At 40.2% G+C, this 27,272-nt stretch overlaps 1 protein-coding gene across 1 annotated transcript; it reads left to right on the top strand.

Annotated features, from left to right (window-relative positions):
* Positions 1-1,567: 1,567 nt before the first annotated feature.
* Positions 1,568-24,002, top strand: hprt1 (hypoxanthine phosphoribosyltransferase 1). The gene is made up of 9 exons (XM_060927814.1): positions 1,568-1,748; positions 10,075-10,181; positions 19,272-19,455; positions 20,385-20,450; positions 20,687-20,704; positions 20,798-20,880; positions 22,162-22,208; positions 22,431-22,507; positions 22,621-24,002. Exons 1-9 carry the CDS (start codon positions 1,722-1,724, stop codon positions 22,666-22,668), a joined length of 657 nt encoding a protein of 218 aa, XP_060783797.1. The 5' UTR covers positions 1,568-1,721; the 3' UTR covers positions 22,669-24,002.
* The last annotated feature ends 3,270 nt before the right edge of the window (positions 24,003-27,272 follow it).

Genomic DNA, 27,272 nt, shown 5'->3' with positions numbered 1-27,272 from the left:
AGTCCTTGGATGGAAGCTGTTCCACTGATGGCACCGCATTCCCACCATACAATCTTTTTTTTTTTTTTTTTCTCGAAGGACTGCTATACAGGAGCAAGTCCTTGTGTACTGTATACTCCTGGTATATATATTGCAGCTTACCACAGCAATGAGAATTGCATGTATCTGGGAGGTCACATTTATGGACACTCTGAAAGAGCCAAGGTACCTCATTCTTGTGCGTAGTCTTTAAGGCATCTCTTTATGAGCTATGCCTGGTTCTAATTTTAAAGGTGTCAAAACTGCCTTTCAGTTACTGATCACTGATAAAGTGCATGAGAACTGCATACTCTGGTTGTAAGCTTTGCATGCACTTGTTCACAGTGATCCTAGAGCTGAATCTGGAATTCCTGAAGGTGAAGCTGTGGAGTGTTTTTTACTGGGCTCAGTATGTGGCTTTTGATACAATGGCCACATACTGCCCATCTCTGATCAACTGTTCATCTGTCAAAAAGAAAACTGAGCAGAAGCTGGATCGGTGGGTAGTGAATATCAAGATATTTGAGACACAGACTGTTGGGAAACATAGTGCCATGCACGCCTAGGGTGACTTCTTACCAAGAAGGCAGCCAGAATCGGTCAAAAGCTAACACCCCTTCCAAGAACCAGCTGCCCAAGGCACTCTTGTGGACAATAGTAGGTCTTCCTGCTTTTGTGCTGTCATACTGGCAACAATAATTCATTGATGTTGATCAATTCAAAACTCACCATGCGTGGTCACGTTTTTGTGCAGTACATCAACATATATTTCCAAGTTGCAAGGAAAACTCAATGCACTTTATTTTGCATTCAGCCGTGGAAGTATTTATTTCCTCATTGTTTATAAATTGGCACACTTTTATATTGGGAACTTAATTCCACTAAGGGTTAAACTCTAGATATCACTCGGTGTGTGTATTATATATAAAATTTTATGCATGCATACATGGATGGTCAAACCTGAAATTATTCATACTCCTGGCAAATTTTGACTTGCTTTTATTAAACCAGCAAATTTTTTTTTTTTTTTTTGACCGGAAGGGACACAGGCTTCTCCCAAAAGATAAGACCATGTACAAGAGGCATCATTGTGGGGGGAATATATGTATGTAATTTATAAATGATATATTTATTTATAAAAAATTTGATAATTATTTAGAATTATATAATTTTTATATATTTATAAAAAGTATATATAATTATTTATAAAATTATATAATTGTAATATATTTATAAAAATATTTTATAATTTTTTCTATATATAAAATAAAAATATAATTATATTTATAAATATATATATTTTATTTATAAAAAATGTTATTTTATAAAATGTCCGTACACATAAAAATTGTGAGAATACATTAAGTATATTACATGAGACTGCCCACCAATCTCTCTAAGTAGGTAGTAGCCCGTGTTTTCCGGCTGTCACATACCACTCAACCTCCCTATACAAATACACTACATTGCTGATGGGTTCTATGCGCCACCTAGTGCACTATATGATGAGCAGTAGTGCGTTTGGGCTGCTGACCTGTCTGACTCTTGCTACGCTAAACCCAATCCCGCCCCGCTCACTGTGCGGAAGCCCCCGGGTGCGTTCAGTAGAGCTGGAGGAGGTGAAGCTTCCCGGGTTAAAAGGGAAACCGGGTTGCAGTGGACTGAGTATAAGCGGTGACTTTCAGACGGCTCACGGTTTGGCCATGGCGTCCTGCAGCTCCTGCGTGGTGGTATGTACTGCTGTGTACCGTTTACTGTCTCTGCTGTGTGTGTCTGTCCGTTAGGTAACTCCGCTCCACACAGCTACAGGCATCTCACACGTTTACGTTACATTAAACCCTGCAGGAAAACGAAATGTGACCGAAAGTAATCGCACTACAAGTTTTCTTGAATGAATTGTTTTTGGTGTAAATGTGTTTGTGTAGTTAGCATAGCACGTATAGCTTTAGGGCCTGGGTGCACGCGCACTCTGTGTAGCACGCATGGCACATGGAGGCTCAAAGCTGTTACACACACACACACACACACACAGCTCACCAGATCGCACCTTCTGCTTAATGGAAAGCACATCCGGATAACAGCAACACACACATTAGGCTCTGATCCACTGCTACATCGGCGTGTGTGTGTGTAGCTCCATCAGTCCCATTTCATTCCATATCGCAAAACTAATACAAGATAATATACACTCATAACCAGGGGTTAGCTTCACTTTCAAAGCCATCCTAACTATCCTACAGCAAAGCTTGTTCTAAACTCCCCATAGACTTGTAACATAGACATTATGTAGGTCATTATATTACTCTGTAACCAAACAAAAGGACGTTAGTGATTTAATGATGAAATACAGCTTCACACTACGTTACAGAGAAATGGACTTTTCTAGATCCTGCAAACAGATTTTCTCTCTTCAAGGATCAGAACAAAACGTTTTATTGAGTGTTATCTTTGAGAGTAAAGGATCTGAATATCGATCTTCATTTGAAGGAACACTGAAAAGAAGATCTGGCCACCCAATTGTCATTAGTCAAATTACAGATATGTTTTAATCACATTGCCATGATCTCAGTAATGGTAACTTCATTCATTGGCGACTCGCTTGTTCACAACAACAAACATGGTAGCATTTTTTATCAACATTTTATCCTTTTTTTTAATCAGATTTATTTATAAGATTATCCAAAATATTATACATTTTTGCCAGCATTTCTCAGGAGAATAGCATTAATTTTACAGCATGGATGGCGATAACGACAGTGTTCACAGTGAAAGTGAGTTTTACTACCCTGAGGAAGAAGAAATGAAAGAAAACATTTCAGGAGAAAGCTAAAAACCTCTAACTTGCTAACGCCGAGCAAAAACATGGCTGAATCCTGAATGACTCCTATTTGTATAAATAGGGGACTACATAGGCAGCAAAATGTAGTTTTTTTTTTTTTTTTTTTCCCTGCCATGGAAGTGCACTTTTATACCGAGGAGGAAGCAATTTGCATTACAGCCGTGAATGAGGATTCAAAATGGCGGCTAAAAAAACCTGTAACTTGCTAACGCCGAGCAAAAACATGGCTGAATCCTGAATGACTCATTTGTATAAATAGGGGACTACATAGGCAGCAAAATGTAGTTTTTTTCCTGCCATGGAAGTGTACTTGTATACCGAGGAGGAAGCAATTTGCATTACAGCCGTGAATGAGGATTCAAAATGGCGGCTCAGCTCGGTTTTCCCTTTAGGGCGCTCTCGTTTTCTGTTAGAATTTGGTAAAGAAAAAAATGTATATTATTTACCAGCTTAAGGTCGGTCCGTATGGTGAAATACCGTGACCTCAGCCTTGAATACTTTCAAGACCTCGGTCACAGTATTTCACGATACGATTCCCAGCTGGTGTTTGATAAATGTTGAGCATGTTCTCAAATTCTGGGCACTGATGAGACCGAGAGAGCAAGAGTGCACTCCTTTTCATACTCCAAATATGCAGCCTTTTAATCATTATCAATCTAGGCTAGACATGGGGTAATCGTAGTTGTTTGTAATCGATTTACATTTTTTATGTAATCATAATTTTACTCAGGAAACATGCTGTAATCGTAGGTACCAATAATGGTGATCATAGGTATAACAAAATTACATGATGGTAAAAATATAAGTGAATAACATTAGTACCTTGTGTATACTGAACATCTCTGGTCCATTTACCTGCAAGGTCAGTGGACTTTAACCCTCTGGGGTCTGAGGGTATTTTCTGACACTAATGATTTTGGCATGCTCTGATTTTATCAGTTTCAGCAGTATTTTCAAAGTCATGTGACTTTTTTTTGTATTCAGCACAAGTTCAGCTATAATATCTATGTAGTATGTATGTCATGATTTGTACTTTAAAAAAAAACAATAAATGAAGATGTAAAAAGCAGTTGTTGGAATGTATGTAAAACATGACCTTACCCATTGTGTCGAACCGCTCGTCACTTGGTGCTTCTGCTCAGTCTTGGGAATGCATCAAGCACAAAAACTTCAATCTGCTCCATTGATTTGGACAATTAACCGGCCATTAAAAAAAAATGTAGGTCTTATTGTTTGGGGTAAAGGGTTGGCAGTGGGAGGGGTATTCAATGAGAAGGGCAAAAGATTTCCATTCCATTCAATGAGAAGAGTGAAAACCCCTCCCACTGCCAACTCTTAATCCCATCAGATTAACTCCCAATGGGTAAGGTCATGCCCTGTGATGACCTGGCGACTTGTCCAGGGTGTACCCCGCCTTTCGCCCGTAGTCAGCTGGGATAGGCTCCAGCTTGCCTGCAACCCTGTAGAACAGGATAAAGCGGCTAGAGATAATGAGATGGGTAAGGTCATGTTTTTTCACACATTCCAACACTGCTTTTTACAACAGTTTCATTTATCTGGTATTTAACTTTTTTATTTTGGTATTTGACTCTATTCATTGTGTCTTGAAATTAACTCTTGTCCTATTCTACTCAGTTCAGAGCCACAACTAACTCTGTTACACAATTACTCTGTAATTTTGCTCCCACTCCAAGTCCAAATTTTACTCTCTAAACTTAAAATAGAGCAAAATTAACTATTTTGAGGAACATGCTTTTAACTCTGGGGGGGGGGAAAAAACTGCTCGGTCATTTTTCCTCTGTATGCACTACAGCGCACGCATATCAACCAATCTGCTCATCAGAAATAGAAGAAAGAAATTATGTATGTTTTCACATATAGTCTTTTGCGGTTTAATGTATACTGACCAGTTTTACATTACATTTTATGCTAATAATTGAGACTATATGTGAAAACGTGCATAATGAAAAATTATAATGTTGCAAGTAAAACTAACATTCTGGTCTCCCCCATCATTTGATTCATTGAATAGTATTGCTCAAGTGCCCAAATTTGTCCCCAAATAGGTCAAAAGCGCTTGTCCATAACAGAATTTGGCATAGTATTTGCTGTAATTGTAATTGTGGCACATGTGATGTAATCTAAACTTTATAAGTAATTGTAACTGAATTTCACGTAATCATTCCAAGTTTAATCTAGGCTAACTTTTATAACTAAATAAATTGTATGCATTTTTATAACTACCAACCAATTGACTGTGCTTTTGTGTCTGTGGGTTTATTTACTTGTTTATTGTATTTCACTTACTCAAAACTGTCAATTTTTTTTTTAAGTCCTTAGTGTGACCTAATAAAAATATGTTCAGCCTTAATGCTAAACAAAGCTAATATCATGAAATGTTAGCTATAGGCAAAACATAATACCGCTCATAGACCTGGTCTTCAGTAAATGAGTTCATTAATGGCAGTAACATTTTATTTTCTCACCTCTTCTCATTATCTGTAGCTGCTTTATCCTGTTCTACAGGGTCGCAGGCAAGCTGGAGTCTATCCCAGCTGACTACGGGTGAAAGGCAGGGTACACCCTGGACAAGTCGCCAGGTCATCACAGGGCTGACACATAGACACAGACAACCATTCACACCTACGGTCAATTTAGTCACCAATTAACCTAACCTGCATGTCTTTGGACTGTGGGGGAAACCGGAGCACCCGGAGGAAACCCACGCGGACACGGGGAGAACATGCAAACTCCGTACAGAAAGGCCCTTGCCGGCTACGAGGCTTGAACCCGGACCTTCTTGCTGTGAGGCGACAGCGCTAACCACTACACCACCGTGCTGCCCCCATGATGCACAACTAAATTAGTCATTTACAAACCATGCCTTGAGAAGGGGTGATAACTTTTGCACTGAGTAACGCCCTCTGTGATCTCGTTGGTCACTTTAAGTTGCAGATAAGAGCCGTCTGTGGACTGTAAATAGTAAATTCCATTTGGCAAAGAATACGGTCATGAAAAAGAAAACAGAAATAATCCCACAGAACTATGGGGAGAAACTTGAGCCAAAGCAGAATGATTTTGTTCTGAAGTGTCAGTTGTATGACATTCAAAGAATCCACTTGAGCTGTTTTTTATAGGTGGATAAAGCCAAAACAAAATTGATCTTTGAGATGTAAGGTCTTTCCTATCCTTAATTGTGTCCCTCCCCACCTTATTAACCACACTGATCCTGTCAGGAAAGGATTTCATTGATGACTTTTTAAACCTATCTTTCCAACAACCTTTCTGTGTAGGAGGTCCGGTGACTTTGCATGCCAGCCAAAGTATCATGGTGTTGCATCATGCTTGTGGATTAATTCACATGCAAATTTGACCCCATATATATACGCCCCACAGTTCTTGCATCCTAGGACCTGATGGTGTAAGTGTTGTGTTCTGCTTGGGCAGGATGTTCAAAAGGCAAACTCGGTCATGCCAACAACCGCTTTTGTGCTGAATTACTTTTGTTCAAGTCTGCAGTACAGTGAGACACTGCTGTTATTGGGTGTTTTTTTTTTTTTTTTTTTTGGGGTCCTGCAGACCTTAGCAACCAATAATCAAAGGCCCTGACTCAGTGTGTCTTCTTCGTGAGTCACCTTACCACCAGGCTTACTAGTGTGATACATTCTCAAACAGGCTGACATTTGGCCCTTTAAATTTTTTTTTTTTTAAACCCTATGCAATAATGAACCTTTTTAATAAGCTTCCATCCAGACTAAGCCAGAGACTTGTTTGAATTCAGGTTTGTTTCTCAGGCTGTGTTTAACCCTAAAACGCAAATCTCGGGTTGTTACCATTCTATTACGTACAACTTTTTTTTTTTTTTTTTTAAATTGCTTTTGTCTTACAGCTAAAATAAATCATGCAGATCAAACCATAGATTGTAGACAGACATGAAACTTATGGCCCTTTTCCACTACCCTTTTTCAGCTCGCTTCAGCCCGACACGGCTCGCGTTTCGACTACCAAAAAACAGCACGACTCAGCTCGCTTCAGCCCTGCTTAGCCCCTAAAACTCGCACGGTTTTGGAGTGGGGCTGAAGCGAGCCAAACCGAGCCGAGTGAGGCTGGGGGCGTGAGCAGACACTCCCCTGTGCACTGATTGGTGAGGAGGAGTGTCCTCACATGCCCACACACGCCCCGCGAGCACGCTGGGATCTGTAAACACCGCAAACCCGGAAGAATAATAATTACGAATTACGAGAATTTCTGAAGCCTTATGCGCCTCGCCTCATCTATACGCTCTTGCCAGTATCTGTTGGCGTTGTCGGTGACAACAAGCCACAGCACCAAGACCAGCAACACTAACGACTCCATGTCCTCCATGTTTATTGTTTACTATCCGGGTCGTGAGACTACCGCTTAAAAGGTCACTGATGTCACTGTTTGCGCTGCTTAACGACATCACCTGACGTCCACCCACTTTCGCTAACTCCACCCAATGTGTCCACCCACTTCCAGCCAGCATGGTTCAGCGCGGTTGTAGTCGAAATGCAACTCCAACAGCTCAGCCCGACTCAGCACGGCACGGCTCAGCCGCGTTTGTAGTGGAAAAGCGGCATTAGTACAGTAGTTAGTGGGTAGTATTCTCTAGCTCCTACTCTGACCAAATGATCTGAACAGCCTGACTACCCTCAAGTACCGTTTATTGCTGCTCACTAGGATTTTGAACTAGTTTGCATAATATGTGGAATGTATTTTTGCATACTAGTGCTAGGAGGTTTTGGAACAGGTTAGATTAGATGGAACTTTATTGATCCCTTTGAGAGGGTTCCCTCAGGGAAATTAAAATTCCAGTAGCATCATTACAGGATAAACAGAGAATAGAAAATGGAGAACTTCTCGATAAATTATTTACATATACCAAAAGAAAAAAGTCCAGCAGGAGAGGTATTGCACATTTATATTGCACATTGTCCAGTATTGCTTTTTGTCAGGGTAGGCTTCTGCTCCTTCCCGTCCTCTGTCCTCCTGTTACCCCTCCTCCCCTCCAGAGAGGAGTTGTACAGTCTGATGGCGTGAGGGACAAAGGAGTTTTTAAGTCTGTTAGTCCTGCACATGGAAAGGAGCATTCTGTCACTGAACAGACTCCTCTGGTTGCTGATGACTGTGTGCAGAGGGTGACTAGCATCGTCCATGATGTTCAGTAGTTTGCCCATGCCAGGGAGGTGAGCAGGAATCCGAGGGTCAGTCTGACAGAGCTCCAGCGTATCCTTGTGGAGATGGGAGAACCTTTCAGAAGATCAACCATCCAGGCAGCAGTCCACAAATCAGGCCTTTTATGGTAGAGTGGCCAGACGGAAGCCACTCCTTAGTAAAAGGCACATGACCGCCCGCTTGGAGTTTGCCAAAGGGCACCTAGAGGACTCTCAAACCATGAGAAACAAGATTGAACTTTTTAGCCTGAATACAAAGTGTCACGTCTGGAGGAAACCAGGCACCGCCCATCACTTGGCTAATGCCATCCCTACAGTAAAGCATGGCGGTGGCAGCATCATGTGGGGATATTTTTCAGCAGCAGGAACGGGGCAACTAGTCCTGATAGCTGCATTAATCTTTCCCTCTAAGTACACAGAGATCCTTGAAGAAGACTTGTTGCAGAGCGCTCTGGACCTCAGACTGGGGCGAAGGTTTACCTTCCAACACGACAACGACCTGAAGCACACAGCCAAGAGAACAAAGGAGTGGCTTCGGAGAAAGTCTGTGAATGTCCATGAGTGGCCCAGCCAGACCCCAGATCTGAATCCAATTGAACATCTGTGGAAGGAGCTGAAAATGGCTGTGTATCGATGCTCCCCATCCAACCTGATGGCGCTTGCAAGGATGTGCCAAGAGGAATGGGTAAAAATGTCCAGAAAACAAGTGTGCCAGGCTCGTAGCTTCTTTCCCAAGACACCTTGAAGCTGTAATTGCTGTCAAAGGTGCATCAACGGCAGCACGGTGGTGTAGTGGTTAGCGCTGTCGCCTCAGAGCAAGAAGGTCTGGGTTCAAGCCCCGTGGCCGGCGAGGGCCTTTCTGTGCGGAGTTTGCATGTTCTCCCCGTGTCCGCGTGGGTTTCCTCCGGGTGCTCCGGTTTCCCCCACAGTCCAAAGACATGCAGGTTAGGTTAACTGGTGACTCTAAATTGAGCGTAGGTGTGAATGTGAGTGTGAATGGTTGTCTGTGTCTATGTGTCAGCCCTGTGATGACCTGGCGACTTGTCCAGGGTGTACCCCGCCTTTCGCCCGTAGTCAGCTGGGATAGGCTCCAGCTTGCCTGCGACCCTGTAGAACAGGATAAAGCGGCTAGAGATAATGAGATGAGATGAGGTGCATCAACCAAGTGTCTATCAGATATGTAACCCCTAAATAACCTAATTTTGTCAGTAAAATAAAATTGCATATTTTCTAAAAACCTGTTTTCACTTTGTCATTGTGGGCAATTTTGTGACACAAAATGAACTCAATCTATTGTAGAATAAGTCTGTACCGTAATAAAATGTGGAGAAGGTGAAAGGGGTGTGCAGACTTTCCGGCTTGACTGCATGTCTTTTTATGCATTTTAAGCAAACCCCTGTGCAGCTTTTAAAACACGCTGCTTTGAGTTGTTGAAAAATGTGTGGGTGATTTATAACGATGACAACTAGTGGAAGCAGATGCCTTCATTGTGGTATCAATTTGTGTACCTTTTTATAATGGTGCTGAGCCAATGGCATTTCATGTCTGTTCCTTGAATGTCCTTGGAAAGACGGTGTAGATCAGGGGTGTCCAAACTGATCCATAAAGGGCCGTGTGGCTGCAGGTTTTCATTCCAGCCATGCAGCAGCACACCTCATTTGGCTTATTCAATCAACTGACACACCCACCCTTTCACCAAGGGTGGGTGTGGCTGCAAGTATTTGACTGTGTGAAGACAGTTCAGTTGATTGAATGAGCCAAGTCAGGTGTGCTGCTGCATGGCTGGAATGAAAACCTGCAGCCACACGGCCCTTTATGGATCAGTTTGGACACCCCGGTATAGATTGTGTTGTGTACAGTACTATGTAGCCTAAATGACTCAAGTTAAATGATGGGTTAATGACCGTCTGAACTTTTCCCTACTGTCCTACTTCTGTGTGCGCATGCGTGTCGGCTTCTGTCTCTCACCTTTGAGTTCTGTCTGCTGTGCTATTAACCAGGAATATATTTTATGACTTTCAGATCAGCGATGATGAACAGGGTTATGATCTTGACCTCTTCTGTATACCAAAGCACTACGCTGCTGACCTGGAACGTGTCTACATACCTCATGGACTAATCATGGACAGGTATTTGGCCAACAGCTAACATTCCCTTAGCTCTAGTCCTTTCTCTTAAAGTGATGCTGATACAAACGGGTCTCCTCAGTGTCATTTTATAGATTTTAACACAAACTTTTTCAATTTTCAATGTAATCACAAGGGGTGGAGATGAAAACTCAACAAAATAAAATGTTTAAACCTCCCGTCATGAAGCGATGCCTGGAATTCCTTTCCCTTCTGCCAAGAATGGCCCAAACCGGAAATGACGTAGATTGGTGAACCTCTACCTGGAAGGCGCGCTGACAGAACATGAGCTATGAGCGGTGTCTGAAATCACTCACTCATTCACTACTCCCTACTCACTATCTAGGGAATTCTATATAGAGGTAGGCCTGTCACGATGATAAATTTTGTTGGACGATCTATTGTCTCAGAAATTATTGCAATAAACGATTTTGTTGACGTCAATTTTATGCCACTAGTAAAACGATCATGCAAATACACCCTTTCAAAGAACAGTAAACTTTTTAATTAAGTCAACTTATTCAATTCAACAGTGGAACATAAATATAAAGAAATAATCTAAAGAAATAAAACAAACAACCACTCATGACAAAAACAATAAATAAAATACAATCTATGGCTCTTAAAAATTGCACTCAAGTAAATATCAACTTGGCACAGGGTAATAAAGACACACTCTTCTTTACAGGCAACATTCTGCCAATCCAGTTTCTCAAAGATTAGTACCCAGATAAACAAGGTGCAAAATAACGTATTGCCAGCTGTCATTTGGATAAAAGTAACAATTAGAACAAGATAACATATAGGCAAGGGCGTAGGTTTTGGTATTAACGTTGGTGGGGACAAAAACCCAATGCCAACTTCAGGTCAACATTAGAGGATCACAATATTTTGCTCCGTTGTGTTCCACCAACAGAGTATCCATCATCTCTCCAAAGTCCAGACTTTTACAATTTGAAGTTCAGAACTGTAGTAATTCATGAATAATAATAAGCAATTCATTTGATTTAATTGCAAATCTTGCAGGTGGTGATTAACTCATTCTACCAGTTTGCAAATGTGTTTTACAAGCGAATAACGCATTGACTGTCAGGAGGGTGTATGTTCTTTTCCCCCTCATAAATGGAAGTAAAACCCATCTGGAGCCTTAAACACTGTGTTCCATGAGGCTGGCAGGGGGAGTCGGCTCTCTTCTGTGTGATCTGTAGCTAGTTTTAGAATGCTAGTTTAAGCTGATATGTGATTGATCTAATGGTAAAACAGGACGAGGGCTTGAGAACTTTGACACGTTGAAAGGTTAGAATTTTACTTGGCAACAGAATGTATCTGAATTCTGATTGGTGGCTGTTATTATTGCCCTTTTGTTGTCTTCTTGAGAGGGGAGGGAGTGACGGGGTTCTACAGAGAAGTTTTTAGCCTACCGCTTTCAAATGAACCCTCTCGAAAACCAATCAGTTCAGCATATGTATGTACTCTGTATGTGACGTTTTCAAAAGAGAGGCGGGAGTAACCAAAAATTTCTGATCAAGAAGGCGGAGGCTGTTATGCTTATTACGTGAAAATGTTTTATTTGATTAAAAGGTGTCTGGGCCACGAACAATGTCCACATCACCATCGGGTGGTTAGGCCATCCTTAAAAAAAAAAAAAATCCATTTCCTGTCCACCGGGTGAGCAAAAAAATTTTCAGTAGGAAGGGAGGGATTTTTTTTTTAAAGATATTTTTTGGGGCTTTTTGCACCTTTATTGGATAGGACAGTGTAGAGACAGGAAATGAGCGGGGGAGAGAGAGAGACGGGAAGGGATCGGGAAATGACCTCGGGCCGGAATCGAACCCGGGTCACCCGCATTCATGGTATGGCGCCTTAACCACCTGAGCCACGACGCCCCCCAGAGGGAGGGATTTTTATTATTATTTTTTTATTATTATATATATAAGTGATTCCACGCTTATGGGTACTGAAATGGGGACATGAACTTATTTTTAAAAATTCACCTAAAACCATTTCTTTTTTTACCATCAGGTCACAAAACATGTAATCTTTAATGAATGATATGTTAAAAGAACTTTAATTTTCTGAGATGTAATAAAAACATATTTATATGCCAAAGTCAGAACGTAACAGAAGTGTTGTGGACATATATATTCTCAATTTTAACAATGTAGAATTACTTTTTGAAACATAGGAAGGTGATGTTTTAGCAAATATAATTAATAAACATGTGTAGTAGAATAAACATCCACATTCTTTCAATAAGATTAACATGGTATAGAGCTAGATTGTAATTAATTTGTAACAGACGCGAGATGGACAATCGTAACAGAAGTAATGTAACAGACATCATTTTGGAACTCATAGGGTTGACTTTGGCATATAAATATGTTTTTATTACATCTCAGAAAATTAAAGTTATCTTTTAACATATCATTCATTAAAGATTACATGTTTTGTGACCTGATGGTAAAAAAAGAAATGGTTTTAGGTGAATTTTTAAAAATAAGTTCATGTCCCCATTTCAGTACCCATAAGCGTGGAATCACTCATATATAATATAAAATATGGATGGCTGGATAAGAAATCACAATGCTGTGTTTTTGCTTTTTCTTTCAGTACTTTTTTATTACAAAAGCAGACACATTTAATAAAATATGACCGTTTAATCAACTGAAACTTGTACAAAAACTTTAAGTTAGCATTTTAAATGCTGACTGCAACATTTGCAAAACTTTTACAAAGGTACTTAAAATGTCTGACACACGGACTTTTTGTAGTTCTAAATCGAGCGTTAGGCCTAGTTCGGATGAAATTACACTATTAAAATGATCACTGAATGATTTGTTTTTCTGAATCTTTACTATTTTGTTGTTCGCTAGAATACCATTTTGCGATTTCACACTTCAGCAAATGTTTGAAAACTCCGGATCTCCTTCCTTCATGGTGGCTGCCATTTTTTTTTGTGCCGCACGGCGCATGCGCAGAGCTGATTCGAGTCTATATTCTGCGCGGAATGCAGGGCTTTCCACAAGCGCCGGCTGCCGGCCATACAGCCGACTACACAATTAAGTCCAGCCGGCTACTTTAATGACTATTTTTATAGCCCACAGGCTCTAAATATTAATTTTCAATTTAAATAAAATTAAATGTTTATCTAACGGACTGACAATAATGTCAAACTGAACCGCACTCATTTAAGTTGTGATTCGCGCTGTTTGTACCGATAACCACAAATTCCCTGCCGACTTCATTGATCAAGGGAGAGTAACTCATCCGCGGCCCCGACATGCGGTGTGTGCGCGCGCACTCAGCGGAGGCAGTAGTGTGTCGGAGGGAACAGAAGCAGAGATGACACTTATTTTGTCTCTGGTAAACCAGTCTTCTCTCGTTCAATTACGTGCTGGCAGCAAAAGACACTGTTGGTTGTAAATGAAACCAAACTGAGTGGTTGGAGTGTATTTTCATACACAAATGGAGAAATGTTCGCCGAGTGTTTAATTGTGTAGCCGCCACTGCAGACCGTTGTCGTTGTTAATTCATAGCATGCTCAGCTGCGTGAATGTGTCATGCACCGAAAATAAGAGATTTACAAGCCAGAAACGCCTCATGATGCAATTCGCAAGAAAAGATTTACTGCCATTTTACTTTGTATTTGAGTAAAGTGAATAAATAAATAAATGGTCTGTGGAAAATACATTTAATCCTGGGAACTGCGTGCACAGGAGTTTTTGTGTTTACCCCCCCGGCTGGCTACTTATTTGTCATGGCTGGCTAGTATGAGCCTTAGTGAAAAGCCCTGGGAATGCGTAAATGTCAAGTTCAATTTTAGACTTATGAACCCGAAAAAAATGTCAAAACCGGCGTTAAAAAAAATTTTTCAACCGCACAAATGGCACTCACCCAGCCGGTGGACCGGAAACAGAACATTTTTTTAATAATGGCCTTATTGTTTACATGTGTCATGTTACACGAACTTGGTCAGGGCTCTCTGCAGGTCTTAACTGAAGCACTTCAAATTAAGGGTTAGCGGGCTGGTAAAGTTTGTAGGCACTTCACAAGCAAGACTAGGTGCAATATTAGCCAACATTAGCACAGTTTGACATGATTTAATAATGTCTTTGTGACCTTAATGAGCACCAGTTGTTGTCGGTATCAAGTCGGATTGTTATTTACATGCCACACAAACTTAGAAAACAGTCATATTCGTATGTTGTCGTTTTTACACACTGAATACGATCTGTTAACTGATTTAATTTTACGAGCTAATCTAACGTTACATTCCTCAAGGACCGTTTGCTAGCTAGCAGCCGGTCACTGCACTGCAACCGCACTTGCTAATTGACATGGTAGCTGAACCTGCTTGCTGTTTTCGTGACCACGCCCCCAGAGTGAATATTCATGAGCGAATTTTGCGTGGCGTTTCGCCTAGTGGAAACCTACAGTAACCACTTGTGTACCGTGCACAGAGCGTCTCTCCCCCCCCCAAAATCAGAAATATTGGTAGGGACACGTCCATACCAAATTCTACGTCTATGGTCTGTGCAACGGAGCAACATGATGTCTTTTCCCCATTCAGTGGATCCCCTGGCTGGATAACTGTTGCATGCTGGGAGGCCCCGCCTCTGACAGAGCCGTGTGAGACAACAGAAAACAGCACAGTGTTTTATTCAGTCAATGGGTCAAGCTAATACTCTGGTGACTTCTCTATGTAGATTTACAGCGTGTAAATGCCAAAATCGCGGTAAAAAAAATTAGTTCATTTTCATTTACCGTACGATAAGTCGGTATATCGAATATCACGACAGGCCTATATAGAGGGCTATATATTGAGCTCGTTGATAAAATGGAAAGGGGGGGGACGCTTTCGGACACTACTCCGCCGCGCCATTATTGACGTCATAACTGTCGCATAATTAAAACGTGCCAGATCAGTCGGCTGCTGGGTTTTCAAAATAAATACATATACTGAGCATCTCATCTCATTATCTCTAGCCGCTTTATCCTGTCGTACAGGGTCGCAGGCAAGCTGGAGCCTATCCCAGCTGACTACGGGCGAAAGGCGGGGTACACCCTGGACAAGTCGCCAGGTCATCACAGGGCTGACACATAGACACAGACAACCATTCACACTCACATTCACACCTACGGTCAATTTAGAGTCACCAGTTAACCTAACCTGCATGTCTTTGGACTGTGGGGGAAACCGGAGCACCCGGAGGAAACCCACGCGGACCTTCTTGCTGTGAGGTGACAGCGCTAACCACTATACCACCGTGCCGCCCCTATACTGAGCATATTTCCCACATATTAATAAATACAAAATACTTTGTGTCTGCTGCATCTTTCAGTTCTTTTAAATCAAGGCTGAATCCTTTCTTCTTTGCCGCTGCCTTTTATTAAATCAAATTTGAGGCTTTTGATTAATTCCTCACTCTGCACTGTAACTTTTATTCTTGTATTCTATGTCTTCTATTTTAGTTTTTCTATTATCTTACTATTTTTAATTGTACTCGAATGTCCGTTTGTGTTTCTTCCTCTGTCCGTTCACCCCAACACACTACAATATTATTGCCATTTTTGCACCACATCTTATAAATTTGCGTCGTGCCCATTGTCAGTAAGGAAAAACAAACTACTGCTATACTAGGGCTGCACGATATCAGAAAAATATGCGATATTCGATAACATGACTGAATATCTCGATATCGATATGTATCACGATAATTAAATATATACTGTTTTTCTTACCTCTACTCGCCGTTCTGCCCTGTATCTAGCATTTAAAAAAAACACCCAATGCATCGCTTCCATTCCAACATTATTTTTTTATTGGAAAAACATGGCTACACCTGCAATGGTGTCCATCAATCATCTTTAAATCTCTTAATTTTTGTGAGCGCAGCAGAAAATGTCTTAAGTTGAAGTAAACAAAAAACTGAAAACTACATTACATTAACATAAAGCATTCAAAATGGCAATTTCAGCGGCTCCCGGGAGATGAAGGTGAGCGACACAGATTCACCATAAACTCAAACACAATCTGTTAACACATGCGGGTGAGAGAGCAGTGGTGTGTGAGTGAGAGAGAGCGCGGTTTTATGTTTTTATGCTGCTGTACATCAGTGTTTGTCCCAGTGAGCCGCCCCACCACTGTTTTACAGGTACATGTCTTGCAAAGTACCTGAGTTTGCAGTACATCATCCCTACTGAATCCAAAGTACTTCCAAATAGCAGACGTGCATTTTTTTTTTTTTTTTGGAAACCAGTTCCTCCTCACACAAGTTTGTCTCACCACACTTGCTACCGCTTCCGCCATCACCACGAGGCTTTTACTTGTTTTGCAATAGGGGGCGGAGTTATCCCGCGGCGCTTGTTGACATTCAAATGTGATTGGACGACACAGAAAAATGTGCCTTTTATCGAAATTTAAGTAATTTTTGCGGTATGTGTATCGCAAACTATGATATCGCGATATCGATACTTTTTCGATATATTGTGCACCCCTATGCTATACTCAGTCTAAAATACTTAACGGTCCTTATGAAACAGCTTTTCTTGATGGCATATATTGCTTGGTTAGTGACCATTGGTTGTATGCTACTTTTCACAATGCATTGTAGGATACTATGAGTCCACTATATCAAAGTCTTTCCCACGCCACGTTGCACATAGGGCGGTGCCTATCTCCGTTTCTGTAGCCCTCGGCCTCTCGCCTATTACATAGCTAGGGTTACAGTGGGGGGGCTAGTCCTCTGGTAACCACGAGAGTTTGACTCCCCACTCGCATCTGTATTGCAGTGTGCCTTGCCAGATGGCAGTAGGTACCATTTTTATGACCGTCTTTGGCATGACCCGACTGTGAGCAGATCTCCCAATCGAGAGGTGGACACGCTAACCACTAGGCCACTATATAGGGTGTAATAATTCTCAATATACATTTGGACAGCACTACAAAATGGCAGTCACTATATAGCAAGTAGTGAGTGATTTCGAACACTGTGCATGTCTTGTATAATGGGGATGTAGAGGAGGCGAGGGAGAATGTAGGGCTCAGGATAGAGCCCTACTGGTGTGAGCCGTACCAGGACCGTCACATTGACGACCCCAATGAGGTGAGTGACTGCCACTCTGATCTCGGCAAGTGGACATGGTGGAGGGATGATGGTAACAGACCACCTGCTTTTGCTTACACATGTATAGGGTGTGTGCCAATACCAGCTCTTGTTTAGAATCTTTTACTTACGTAATTGTTAGTATAATGGTAATTCCTGTCAATAAGTTATAACTCGGGCCAAGATGAAATAATTGTGGGTTGTCCCCCCCCCCCCCCCCCCCCCATTCAGCAATCGCCTACTAAATACCGACCTCCCAAAAGCACAGTGTGGCACAGAGATATGTCGCTTAGTGTAGACAACTGTAGTGGAAAGTAGTCACTAGACTGCAGCCAGTGGACCAGAACAGTGCTAGTGTCGATCTACTGTACTTATTTTATTACCTGAAGGCTAAAATAAAATATTTTCCCAGCTACCTAAGAGTACCTACCCACTGTTCAAGCCTGTTTGTGTCATCGTTTTCAAGCATTTTCCACATTCTGCAGTAATGGAGTATGTGTACAATAGTGTGTGCCATCTGTCTGCCAGATTGCTCTATTTTCACTGAGTCAGAGAGACGAGTGAAGTTATTTAGGTGTCAGTTTAAAACCTTTTCAGTCTTGTAAAGTACCACAAAGGAATACTGCATTAATACCATAATGTTTATAAATAGACTGCCATGTTATGTGACTGGGCTTGTCTGTATTCCTTTGGTAGTAATGGAAAATGATGTTTAAAAGCCCTGGCTTCAGACACTGTGCGCGCACTTCCGGTTTCTGGAGATTCCCTGATCTACGTCATAACAAGGCACCGCAATTCCCATCTGCTCGATTGTGCCGCTTTGGTGGTGTTTTTTTTTTTTTTTTTTTTTAATCAAAGGCTTATTATTTGCAATCACATTGTGGGTGAAAATTATCATAACTATCTTTTATTTTCACAGAGTCATAGGGAAGAGTGAATTTTATTTAGGTGTCTGTATTACTTTAAACCAGGGCTTTGAACCGGTTCAAGGAACGAAAACGAAAACCGGGAACTTTTTCTATTTCACATGGAACATAAACGAAACCAGAAACTTTATTTTTTTTATGTTCCGGAACAGAAACGCTTATTAAAAATAATGGTAACCGGTTAATACCGGTTTTTATTTTGTTCCTCAAAGTTTCCGTAGCCTACAAATAAAGTCATTCTTCTCCTGCGCAAGTTTCTATGACCCGCTGGGGTTCACTTCCTGTGTGACGTTCGCTGACTGAATGGAGAGAGCGGGAGGGTGGACTACTATCACGTCTCCACATCTTAAATAAGAGGTAAATATTGCAGTCTATCGTTATTCAAAAACGTCAGTTTCAAACACGATATCAATATATTTGTCCACGTTAATGAGAGGCTCGTGAACATTAAATAAACGTTAACCTCTGTTAGCCTATCAATGCATAGGGCCTGACTAGCCTTTGGTAATACACTAAACGAATCATCTTTCGTTTTTGGCACTTTTTCTGTTTGTGTAGATGGGAAGACATACTGAGAATCCAAATCGCCAACATTTGAAATAATTGTTTTGAATTATTTCTTGTCTAATTTAATGAAGGTTGTAATAGAATTAGCCTACATTTGGCTTAAGCTGGATGAGATAGAGACACAATTTTATAGCCATTTGTTAAACAGCTGACAGGGAACGTAATTAACCGTTCCGGGAACGAAATTTTTTTGTTCTAACCAGTTCGGGAACGTCTATTTAATGGTGGAACCCAAAACCGGAAACGTTAAAATTCCGTTTCTGTTCGGAACGAACCAATAGGAAAAAAATTCTGGTTCAAAGCCCTGCTTTAAACCCCAAACAAGACTTATCTTAGTCCTGGGAATGTTGAGTAACTAGTACAAGTTTGCAGATATGAGATTAAATTACCTTTGCTTGCATTAAACGTGTTGTCTAAATACAGAAAACTGATAGCATTCTGACTTTGAACGTAAAGTGGAATCCAGCAGCCTCACTGTGCCCTGATTCCTGCAGGACTGAGCGACTGGCCAGAGAAATCATGAAGGATATGGGAGGACACCACATTGTTGCCCTCTGTGTGCTCAAAGGGGGTTATAAGTTCTTTGCAGACCTGCTGGACTACATCAAAGCACTGAACCGCAACAGTGATCGCTCCATTCCAATGACCGTGGACTTTATTCGTCTCAAAAGTTACCAAGTAAAAACAAAAAACCCTGACCTTTCTTTACTCCTTTTTATTCATATTCACTTGTATTGTACATGTGTCATGTCAGTATACGGAGATGACCCAAATTACACTTGGTCATTTCTGTGTCTCATACTTACTTGGATTAGAGCCAGATAGAGATTATCCACATAAAAAACGAAAGTATAAATGCATTTAAAAATATTTCAATCCAGCCACTCAAACTGTACAGCCCTCCCACCCCATCCTTACAAAAATGCAAACATCGAAATCTTTATTGATGTTAACAGCATTAAATATGATTACAATGGTATAATTTTCACTGTGGTGAAAATCTTCCAAAGCAACTAAAAATAAAGAATAAATAAAACAGGAAGTTGATGCAAGAATGTACCGGGCTAATTTGCATATTAACACGCAGTGCAGCAATTGGGTTTCAGTATTTGTCTGCAGTCACATGAATTCAAATGTAAACACATTGTGATTGTAATAGATGAATGTGATTTATAATCATATTGGGATACAAAACAGACACTAGACACATGAAATGACCGGGTGTAAATGGGGTGAGCTGATTCTTTACTCCTGGTGTGTTGTGCTTACTCACTTTTTAGATTTTTTGCAATTCTGTGCAAAAGAATTATATTCATGATTGTGAGGCTTGTAATTGCATGACCTCATGCGGCTTTTAATATAAAGGTCAGTCAGAGTATATTGAAAGTAGAAGTGGGATTTCATCTCCACAGAGACGGTGTTTAAAGCAAGTGCTCGTGTTTTATGCCCGTTTCATAGTGCTGGGGTGTTAAATGGAAATGTGTCGGTTTCATGTGACGCACATCACGTGCATGTTCTGTATGAGTCAGCTTTTAGCGCTAGGGTAAAATCCAATTTCCTACATATTAGTGTCGGTAATGTAATTTGTGTTCCCTTTGTTTTAACAGAATGACCAGTCTACAGGCGAGATTAAGGTGATTGGTGGAGATGATCTGTCCACACTCACAGGGAAGGTAAGTGAGAAGAAGCATGCTGTAACTATTACTTTTGTTTTTATTAGTGTGCTACAATTATGGAAAGTTTGCAAGAGAAAATGGACGAATTGAGTTAAAGGAGCAAGAAATGTTCAAAAACTGCTTTGTTCAAATGATTAAATGTTTTTACTCCCCCCCCCCCCCCCTCTCTCTCTCTCTCTCTCTCTCTCTCTCTCTCTCTCTCTCTCTCTCTCTCCCTGTGTGTTTTACCAAAGAATGTCTTGATTGTGGAGGTATGAGTGAATTTATGGTACAATAAAATACCTTATTTCTCATCACTTGTGCATTTATGGTGCGTGTCATTTAATGAAGTTTTTGTTCTCAAGGATATAATTGATACTGGGAAGACAATGCAGACCTTGCTAGAACTTCTCAAGCAGTACAATCCAAAAATGGTCAAGGTGGCCAGGTAAGAAGCGATATGAACGTATGAAGCCTGATATTAAAATATTTGAAATTAATCAGACTCTGTGTGTATTAGCCATGTAACAATTCACCCAGCTCACGATTTGATTTGATTCATAATATTGGCTTCACAGTTCAATTTTCCCACGATATTCTTGGGGGTTAAAAAAGTTTTATTACCAAAAATGCAACATTTTATTTTTCTATTCTTTTTGTGAAATAAAAAAAAACTTTTTCTTAATAAACAATTATTTACAAACATTTGGAAAGGTTGCAGTAAAATAACCTGTTAAATAAAATATTCCTTTTAGTCTACAAACTTTTTTTTAAAAAAAAAGTTCATAAGCCTTTTCTTAATAAACCTATATGAACGTTTGTCCTACGTCCATTTGTTTCTCTTTTCTTTAGCTTTAAGCAGTCTACAAAAAGAGAGCCCCATTTCTTCTAAAATATATTTATACAGTCCATCCCACAACAGCTCGTTCCCATTAGGTCTTGTTTCTTTGTGGGGTTTCCCCCCCCCTCCCCTCTTGGCATTGGAGCTGTTTTACATCTGCCGACTGTGAAGTCATCTGCAATCCCTCTGTTGTACGTTGTAGCCCTCTGCTGTCTAGACAGTGCAATTACAGCTAGGAAAACCTGAGGTGACAGCCTGGTAGTAATCTCAATTTTTTTTTATTACATCAATCAATTTGAATCATAAATTTTTATTGCAATTTATCATCGTGGGGCGGCAAGGTGGTGTAGTGGTTAGCGCCGTCGCCTCAGCAAGAAAGTCCGGGTTCGAGCCCCGTGGCCGGCGAGGGCCTTTCTGTGCGGAGTTTGCATGTTCTCCCCGTGTCCACGTGGGTTTCCTCCGGGTGCTCCGGTTTCCCCCACAGTCCAAAGACATGCAGGTTAGGTTAACTGGTGACTCTAAATTGAGCGTAGGTGTGAATGTGAGTGTGAATGGTTGTCTGTGTCTATGTGTCAGCCCTGTGATGACCTGGTGACTTGTCCAGGGTGTACCTCGCCTTTCGCCCGTAGTCAGCTGGGATAGGCTCCAGCTTGCCTGCGACCCTGTAGAACAGGATAAAGCGGCTAGAGATGAGATGAATTTATCGTCGCACAATATATAGTTAAATGCCGCGTGAGGACAGTGATATTTTTTTTAAACCACAGTTGCAGAAAATAGTTTTGTCAATTTACTTAGCCGTTTTATTGTACACTTGCACAGTTCAATCATCTATGTCTCTGAAAGCTGAATACCTTTTAACTAATCCACCATTTTTTTTTTTTTATAAAGTTTACTTGTGAAGAGGACACCAAGGAGTGTTGGCTACAGACCTGATTGTAAGTTGACTCATTATACAGAATGGAAAAACCTTCTTGTTAATTGCTGATGCTGTAGTGTTTCTTTACAGTATCTGTGTGCATGAGAAACATTGATGCATATTTGTAAATAATTGTCATTTTCTTGTTTGTATTGTATGCACATAAGGTTGCATGCTCAACTTATTAATTTACAACATTATGCCTAGTATTTTACTGATTTTTATTTTTCATCTCCCCCAGTTGTAGGATTCGAAGTCCCTGACAAATTTGTGGTGGGATATGCGCTAGATTACAATGAGTACTTTAGAGATTTAAATGTGAGTTATTTCTTTCTTCCCCCCCCCAAAGAAATGTGAAATTATTTGTACATAACCAAGCATTCTGATGTTATTCTGCATACACTGACAGTTTCTCCTGTTTTTTCTTTCAGCATATCTGTGTCATCAGTGAAACAGGGAAAGAGAAGTACAAAGCTTGAGGTGGTCTGCACCTCCCCCTTTTAGCTGTGCATAATTTTTACTGATGACCATTTTATTACATTTGGTTTGTAATTTTAACTAGTGCTGCTTGCTGCAGATGCAGCTCCTTTTCTCCAGGAGTGAAAAGTGCAGAGAGATGTGGTTCCTCTCAAGGCACGATGGCGCTCACATACTGGTGACCCCACGTGTTCCTCTGCTGAATCAGATTGTATTTTTGTTTGGATTTATTCAACTTAAAAAGAGATATATGGTAGTAAATTTCTCTAATTTATTTTGTATAATTTTGAAATCATTGCCAGACCTTTTCTTTTATGTTAAATATTAACTTTATTCAGGATGATTAGGGGAGTTTGCAGCCAAGCTTGACAAGATCTTGATCGATTGGATCAATCTTATGTATTTGCTCATTGAACAAAAATGAATTTCTAATCAAACACTTGCACTGTCATAAGCCATTATGTGCATGATCAAATGTAATTAATTTTTATGCACAATTATTTCTGGTTGTTTTGATTAAGATGAGCAGGACAACTGTACTGTTAATCCAAAAAGATGACATCATCTTAGGCATTTACCCTTGGCATTTTTTTTTTTAAAGTCTATTCCTACAATTTTTTATTTTAAATGACTGCTTATTGCTGATTATAATATTCTGTAAGCATATGTGACATCATCTGAATGGGTAAAATGTTATGGTGCCTTCTATGCCAAGTCATATAGCCACAATAACAGTCATATCCAATCCATTTTCTGGAAGAAAAATGTGAAAAGACGACGATGGGAGCTACTCTACATGTATTTGCAGTTTTAGCAACACCCTTATCAGCTTGTACAATAGCCTTATAGGTTAATATGATGGGCATAAAGTACTCTTGATCATATTTGATTTATGAATAGTTTTGGGGTTTCAGATGTACACATCGTTGCCCTAGCAATATCTCAGTCCTGAAGCAGTTTTGGCAAATAGATCATATAACTGGACCTTTATATCAGAGGGGTTTGTGAATGACGTTAATGATTTGGATTGAAAAATGTGATGACATTAAATAGTATTTTTCATTTGAACTTGAGAAAGCATTTGCCTTTCAACACCCAACTTCTCTTAAAATAAATCATGGACTTACAGAGGTAATATCATGCGGCATACACAGATGGTCCAAGTGGTGTCTGAATCAACTCCATGCAACCTGATCCTGGAAAATTTGTAGGAATTAACCCAGGCAAGAGCAGTTCTGTTGGATTTTATAAGTATACCCTTTACACCATCAGTTACCTTCACTCTAACTTTGTATGAGCTGCTATGAGTATGCCTAAAATAAATATATTAAGTTAACTATTCTAATTACTGGTGAATTGTTATTCAGGTAAAATCTCCTCTTTCTTCCCCCTCAAAAGTACTTTAACACTGCTGGAATATTTTCAGTTGGATTTTATTCAGTATTACAGTAATTAATGTACACACTATGGATAACATACCAAGCATGCTTTAATGGCTTTGTTGAGACCTGGGTTTGTGTAGACAGGCAGGCCTTACTAGAGCAGAACAGTAACACTGGATATCCCAACTCCAGTATTGATGTGCTGCTATAACACCACTTTTACACAACCTTGAAATTGAACACAACTTGACACAGTCGTGGTAACACATCAGTGCTTGAGTTGGTATGACCGGAGAAAGTGCTGAAAGTTTACCAGCAGCTCCTCATGATCTGCATCTCCTTTATCACTACAAACCATGATGTGCTGCTACTAAAGCTACCAGCATGGGGGGGGGGGGGAAACCCCAAACACTTACATCACGGTTTCAAAGGCAGTCCACTGAAATTGATGAATAAACTGTGTCCGGGGGCGGCACGGTGGTGTAGTGGTTAGCACTGTCGCCTCACAGCAAGAAGGTCTGCGTTCGATCCCTGTGGCCGGCGAGGGCCTTTCTGTGCGGAGTTTGCATGTTCTCCCCGTGTCCACGTGGGTTTCCTCCGGGTGCTCTGGTTTCCCCCACAGTCCAAAGACATGCAGGTTAGGTTAACTGGTGACTCTAAATTGACCGTAGGTGTGAATGGTTGTCTGTGTCTATGTGTCAGCCCTGTGATGACCTGGCGACTTGTCCAGGGTGTACCCCGCCTTTCGCCCGTAGTCAGCTGGGATAGGCTCCAGCTTGCCTGCGACCCTGTAGAACAGGATAAAGCGGCTAGAGATAATGAGATGAGATGAACTGTGTCCGGGTGAAAAGAATATAAAATGCAACATTTAGTCTCGTGGAAAGTTGAGTTCACAGTTCAACAAGCAGTTGGTCAACTCAACTCCAATGGATCCTGACAATACCAATTCCAGTCTTATTCTTCAAAGAAATCTATAAAGTGTATCTCTCAACATCTCTTTATTTAGGATTATTCATTTTCTAGCCCAAAAAAATCCAACAAGAAGTATTGTTAACTTTTTAGCTACCTAGTGTAAATATGAATTGCAAGCAGTTCTCAATACTGTACTAAAATGTTTTGAGAGAGAAGAGTGCCCTCTACAGGAATCTGAGAAAATAACAGGACAACTGAGTGTCTACCTTTGGGACAGAGAAGAGTGCCCTCTACAGGAATCTGAGAAAATAACAGGACAACTGAGTGTCTACCTTTGGGACAGGCCTTGTCTTGTGCTTGCCGGTTTTGCCTGATTATATTATAAACAAGTGGGTTCCCTGAAAATACAAGCTGAAATCTGATCTGTCGTAATAATCTCTCTGAATGTGATAATTGCAGGGTTTAGTTGGACTGAACTCTGGTCTAATGATGCTGGTCTACTTGCATATCTGCTACATTTAGACATACTGATAAAGTGGTGCACTACTAATTGCTAAAAAAAACCCTAATAATAAATCAAGCCATAAATAGCTAATTACACAAGTGGAAGTAGAAATGAGTTCAACACTGAGATAATGAGACCCGGGACAAGTGCAAGCTGAATAAGTTCATATATTGTGGTGTAAAGTCTCACTAATTAAAACTTGACAAAAAATACACAGGAATTTCCAAACAGTTCACCATACTGATGTTATCTAGCCTAGCTAGATGGTTGTTTAACTGGCACTGCTGTGAAAAATAGCCTTCTTACATGAGCCTACATGGACGACAAAAACAAGTCTGTACATGCTGCTGTTGACAAATCAATGAACATTATTGCTGACTCAGCAAGTCAGCTACAACAGAACCCTTTTTTTAAACAGTATGTATATTAAGTAAACATATTTAATATACATTTTAACTACTTTTTGCACAGATGTGTGTTGTCAGTAGTAAAATATATCAAAACTAGACTGACTGAAGACTTTTTTTTAACATGATAGTTATTGTGAACTCCAGGGACCACCTCAAAACTAACCCTCAAACTAATATATATATTTTTTAACATGACAGTTATTGCGGACTCCAGGGACCAACTCAAAACTAACCCTCAAACTAATATTTTTTTTTACATTGACAGTTATTGCGGACTCCAGGGACCATCTCAAAACTAACCCTCAAACTAATATTTTTTTTAACATGACTGTTATTGCGGACTCCAGGGACCAACTCAAAACTAACCCTCAAACTAATATTTTTTTTAACATTGACAGTTATTGCGGACTCCAGGGACCATCTCAAAACTAACCCTCAAACTAATATTTTTTTTAACATTGACAGTTATTGCGGACTCCAGGGACCACCTCAAAACTAACCCTCAAACTAATATTTTTTTTAACATGACTGTTATTGTGGACTCCAGGGACCAACTCAAAACTAACCCTCAAACTAATATTTTTTTTTACATTGACAGTTATTGTGGACTCCAGGGACCATCTCAAAACTAACCCTCAAACTAATATTTTTTTTAACATGACTGTTATTGTGGACTCCAGGGACCATCTCAAAACTAACCCTCAAACTAATATTTTTTTTAACATGACTGTTATTGTGGACTCCAGGGACCATCTCAAAACTAACCATCAAACTAATATATATATTTTTTAACATGACAGTTATTGTGGACTCCAGGGACCAACTCAAAACTAACCCTCAAACTAATATATATATTTTTTAACATGACAGTTATTGTGGACTCCAGGGACCATCTCAAAACTAACCCTCAAACTAATATTTTTTTTAACATGACTGTTATTGTGGACTCCAGGGACCATCTCAAAACTAACCCTCAAACTAATATATATATTTTTTTTATCATGACAGTTATTGTGGACTCCAGGGACCATCTCAAAACTAACCCTCAAACTAATATATATATTTTTTAACATGACAGTTATTGTGGACTCCAGGGACCATCTCAAAACTAACCCTCAAACTAATATTTTTTTTAACATGACTGTTATTGTGGACTCCAGGGACCATCTCAAAACTAACCCTCAAACTAATATTTTTTTTAACATGACTGTTATTGTGGACTCCAGGGACCATCTCAAAACTAACCATCAAACTAATATATATATTTTTTAACATGACAGTTATTGTGGACTCCAGGGACCAACTCAAAACCAACCCTCAAACTAATATATATATTTTTTAACATGACAATTATTGTGGACTCCAGGGACCATCTCAAAACTAACCCTCAAACTAAT

This window comes from Neoarius graeffei, chromosome 8 (assembly GCF_027579695.1).
Source record: "Neoarius graeffei isolate fNeoGra1 chromosome 8, fNeoGra1.pri, whole genome shotgun sequence".
Classification (NCBI taxonomy): Eukaryota; Metazoa; Chordata; class Actinopteri; order Siluriformes; family Ariidae; genus Neoarius; species Neoarius graeffei.
This window is presented reverse-complemented; position numbering and strand designations above follow the sequence as displayed.

What these genes read in the sequence shown, in the direction of transcription:
- hprt1 (XM_060927814.1), top strand. Translation starts at nt 1,722, where the DNA reads ATGGCGTCCTGCAGCTCCTGCGTGGTG. An exon ending in CATGGACTAATCATGGACAG is followed by an intron (nt 10,182 to 19,271) that starts GTATTTGGCCAA and finishes TGATTCCTGCAG; the next exon opens with GACTGAGCGACTGGCCAGAG. An exon ending in AGTACTTTAGAGATTTAAAT is followed by an intron (nt 22,508 to 22,620) that starts GTGAGTTATTTC and finishes TTTTTCTTTCAG; the next exon opens with CATATCTGTGTCATCAGTGA.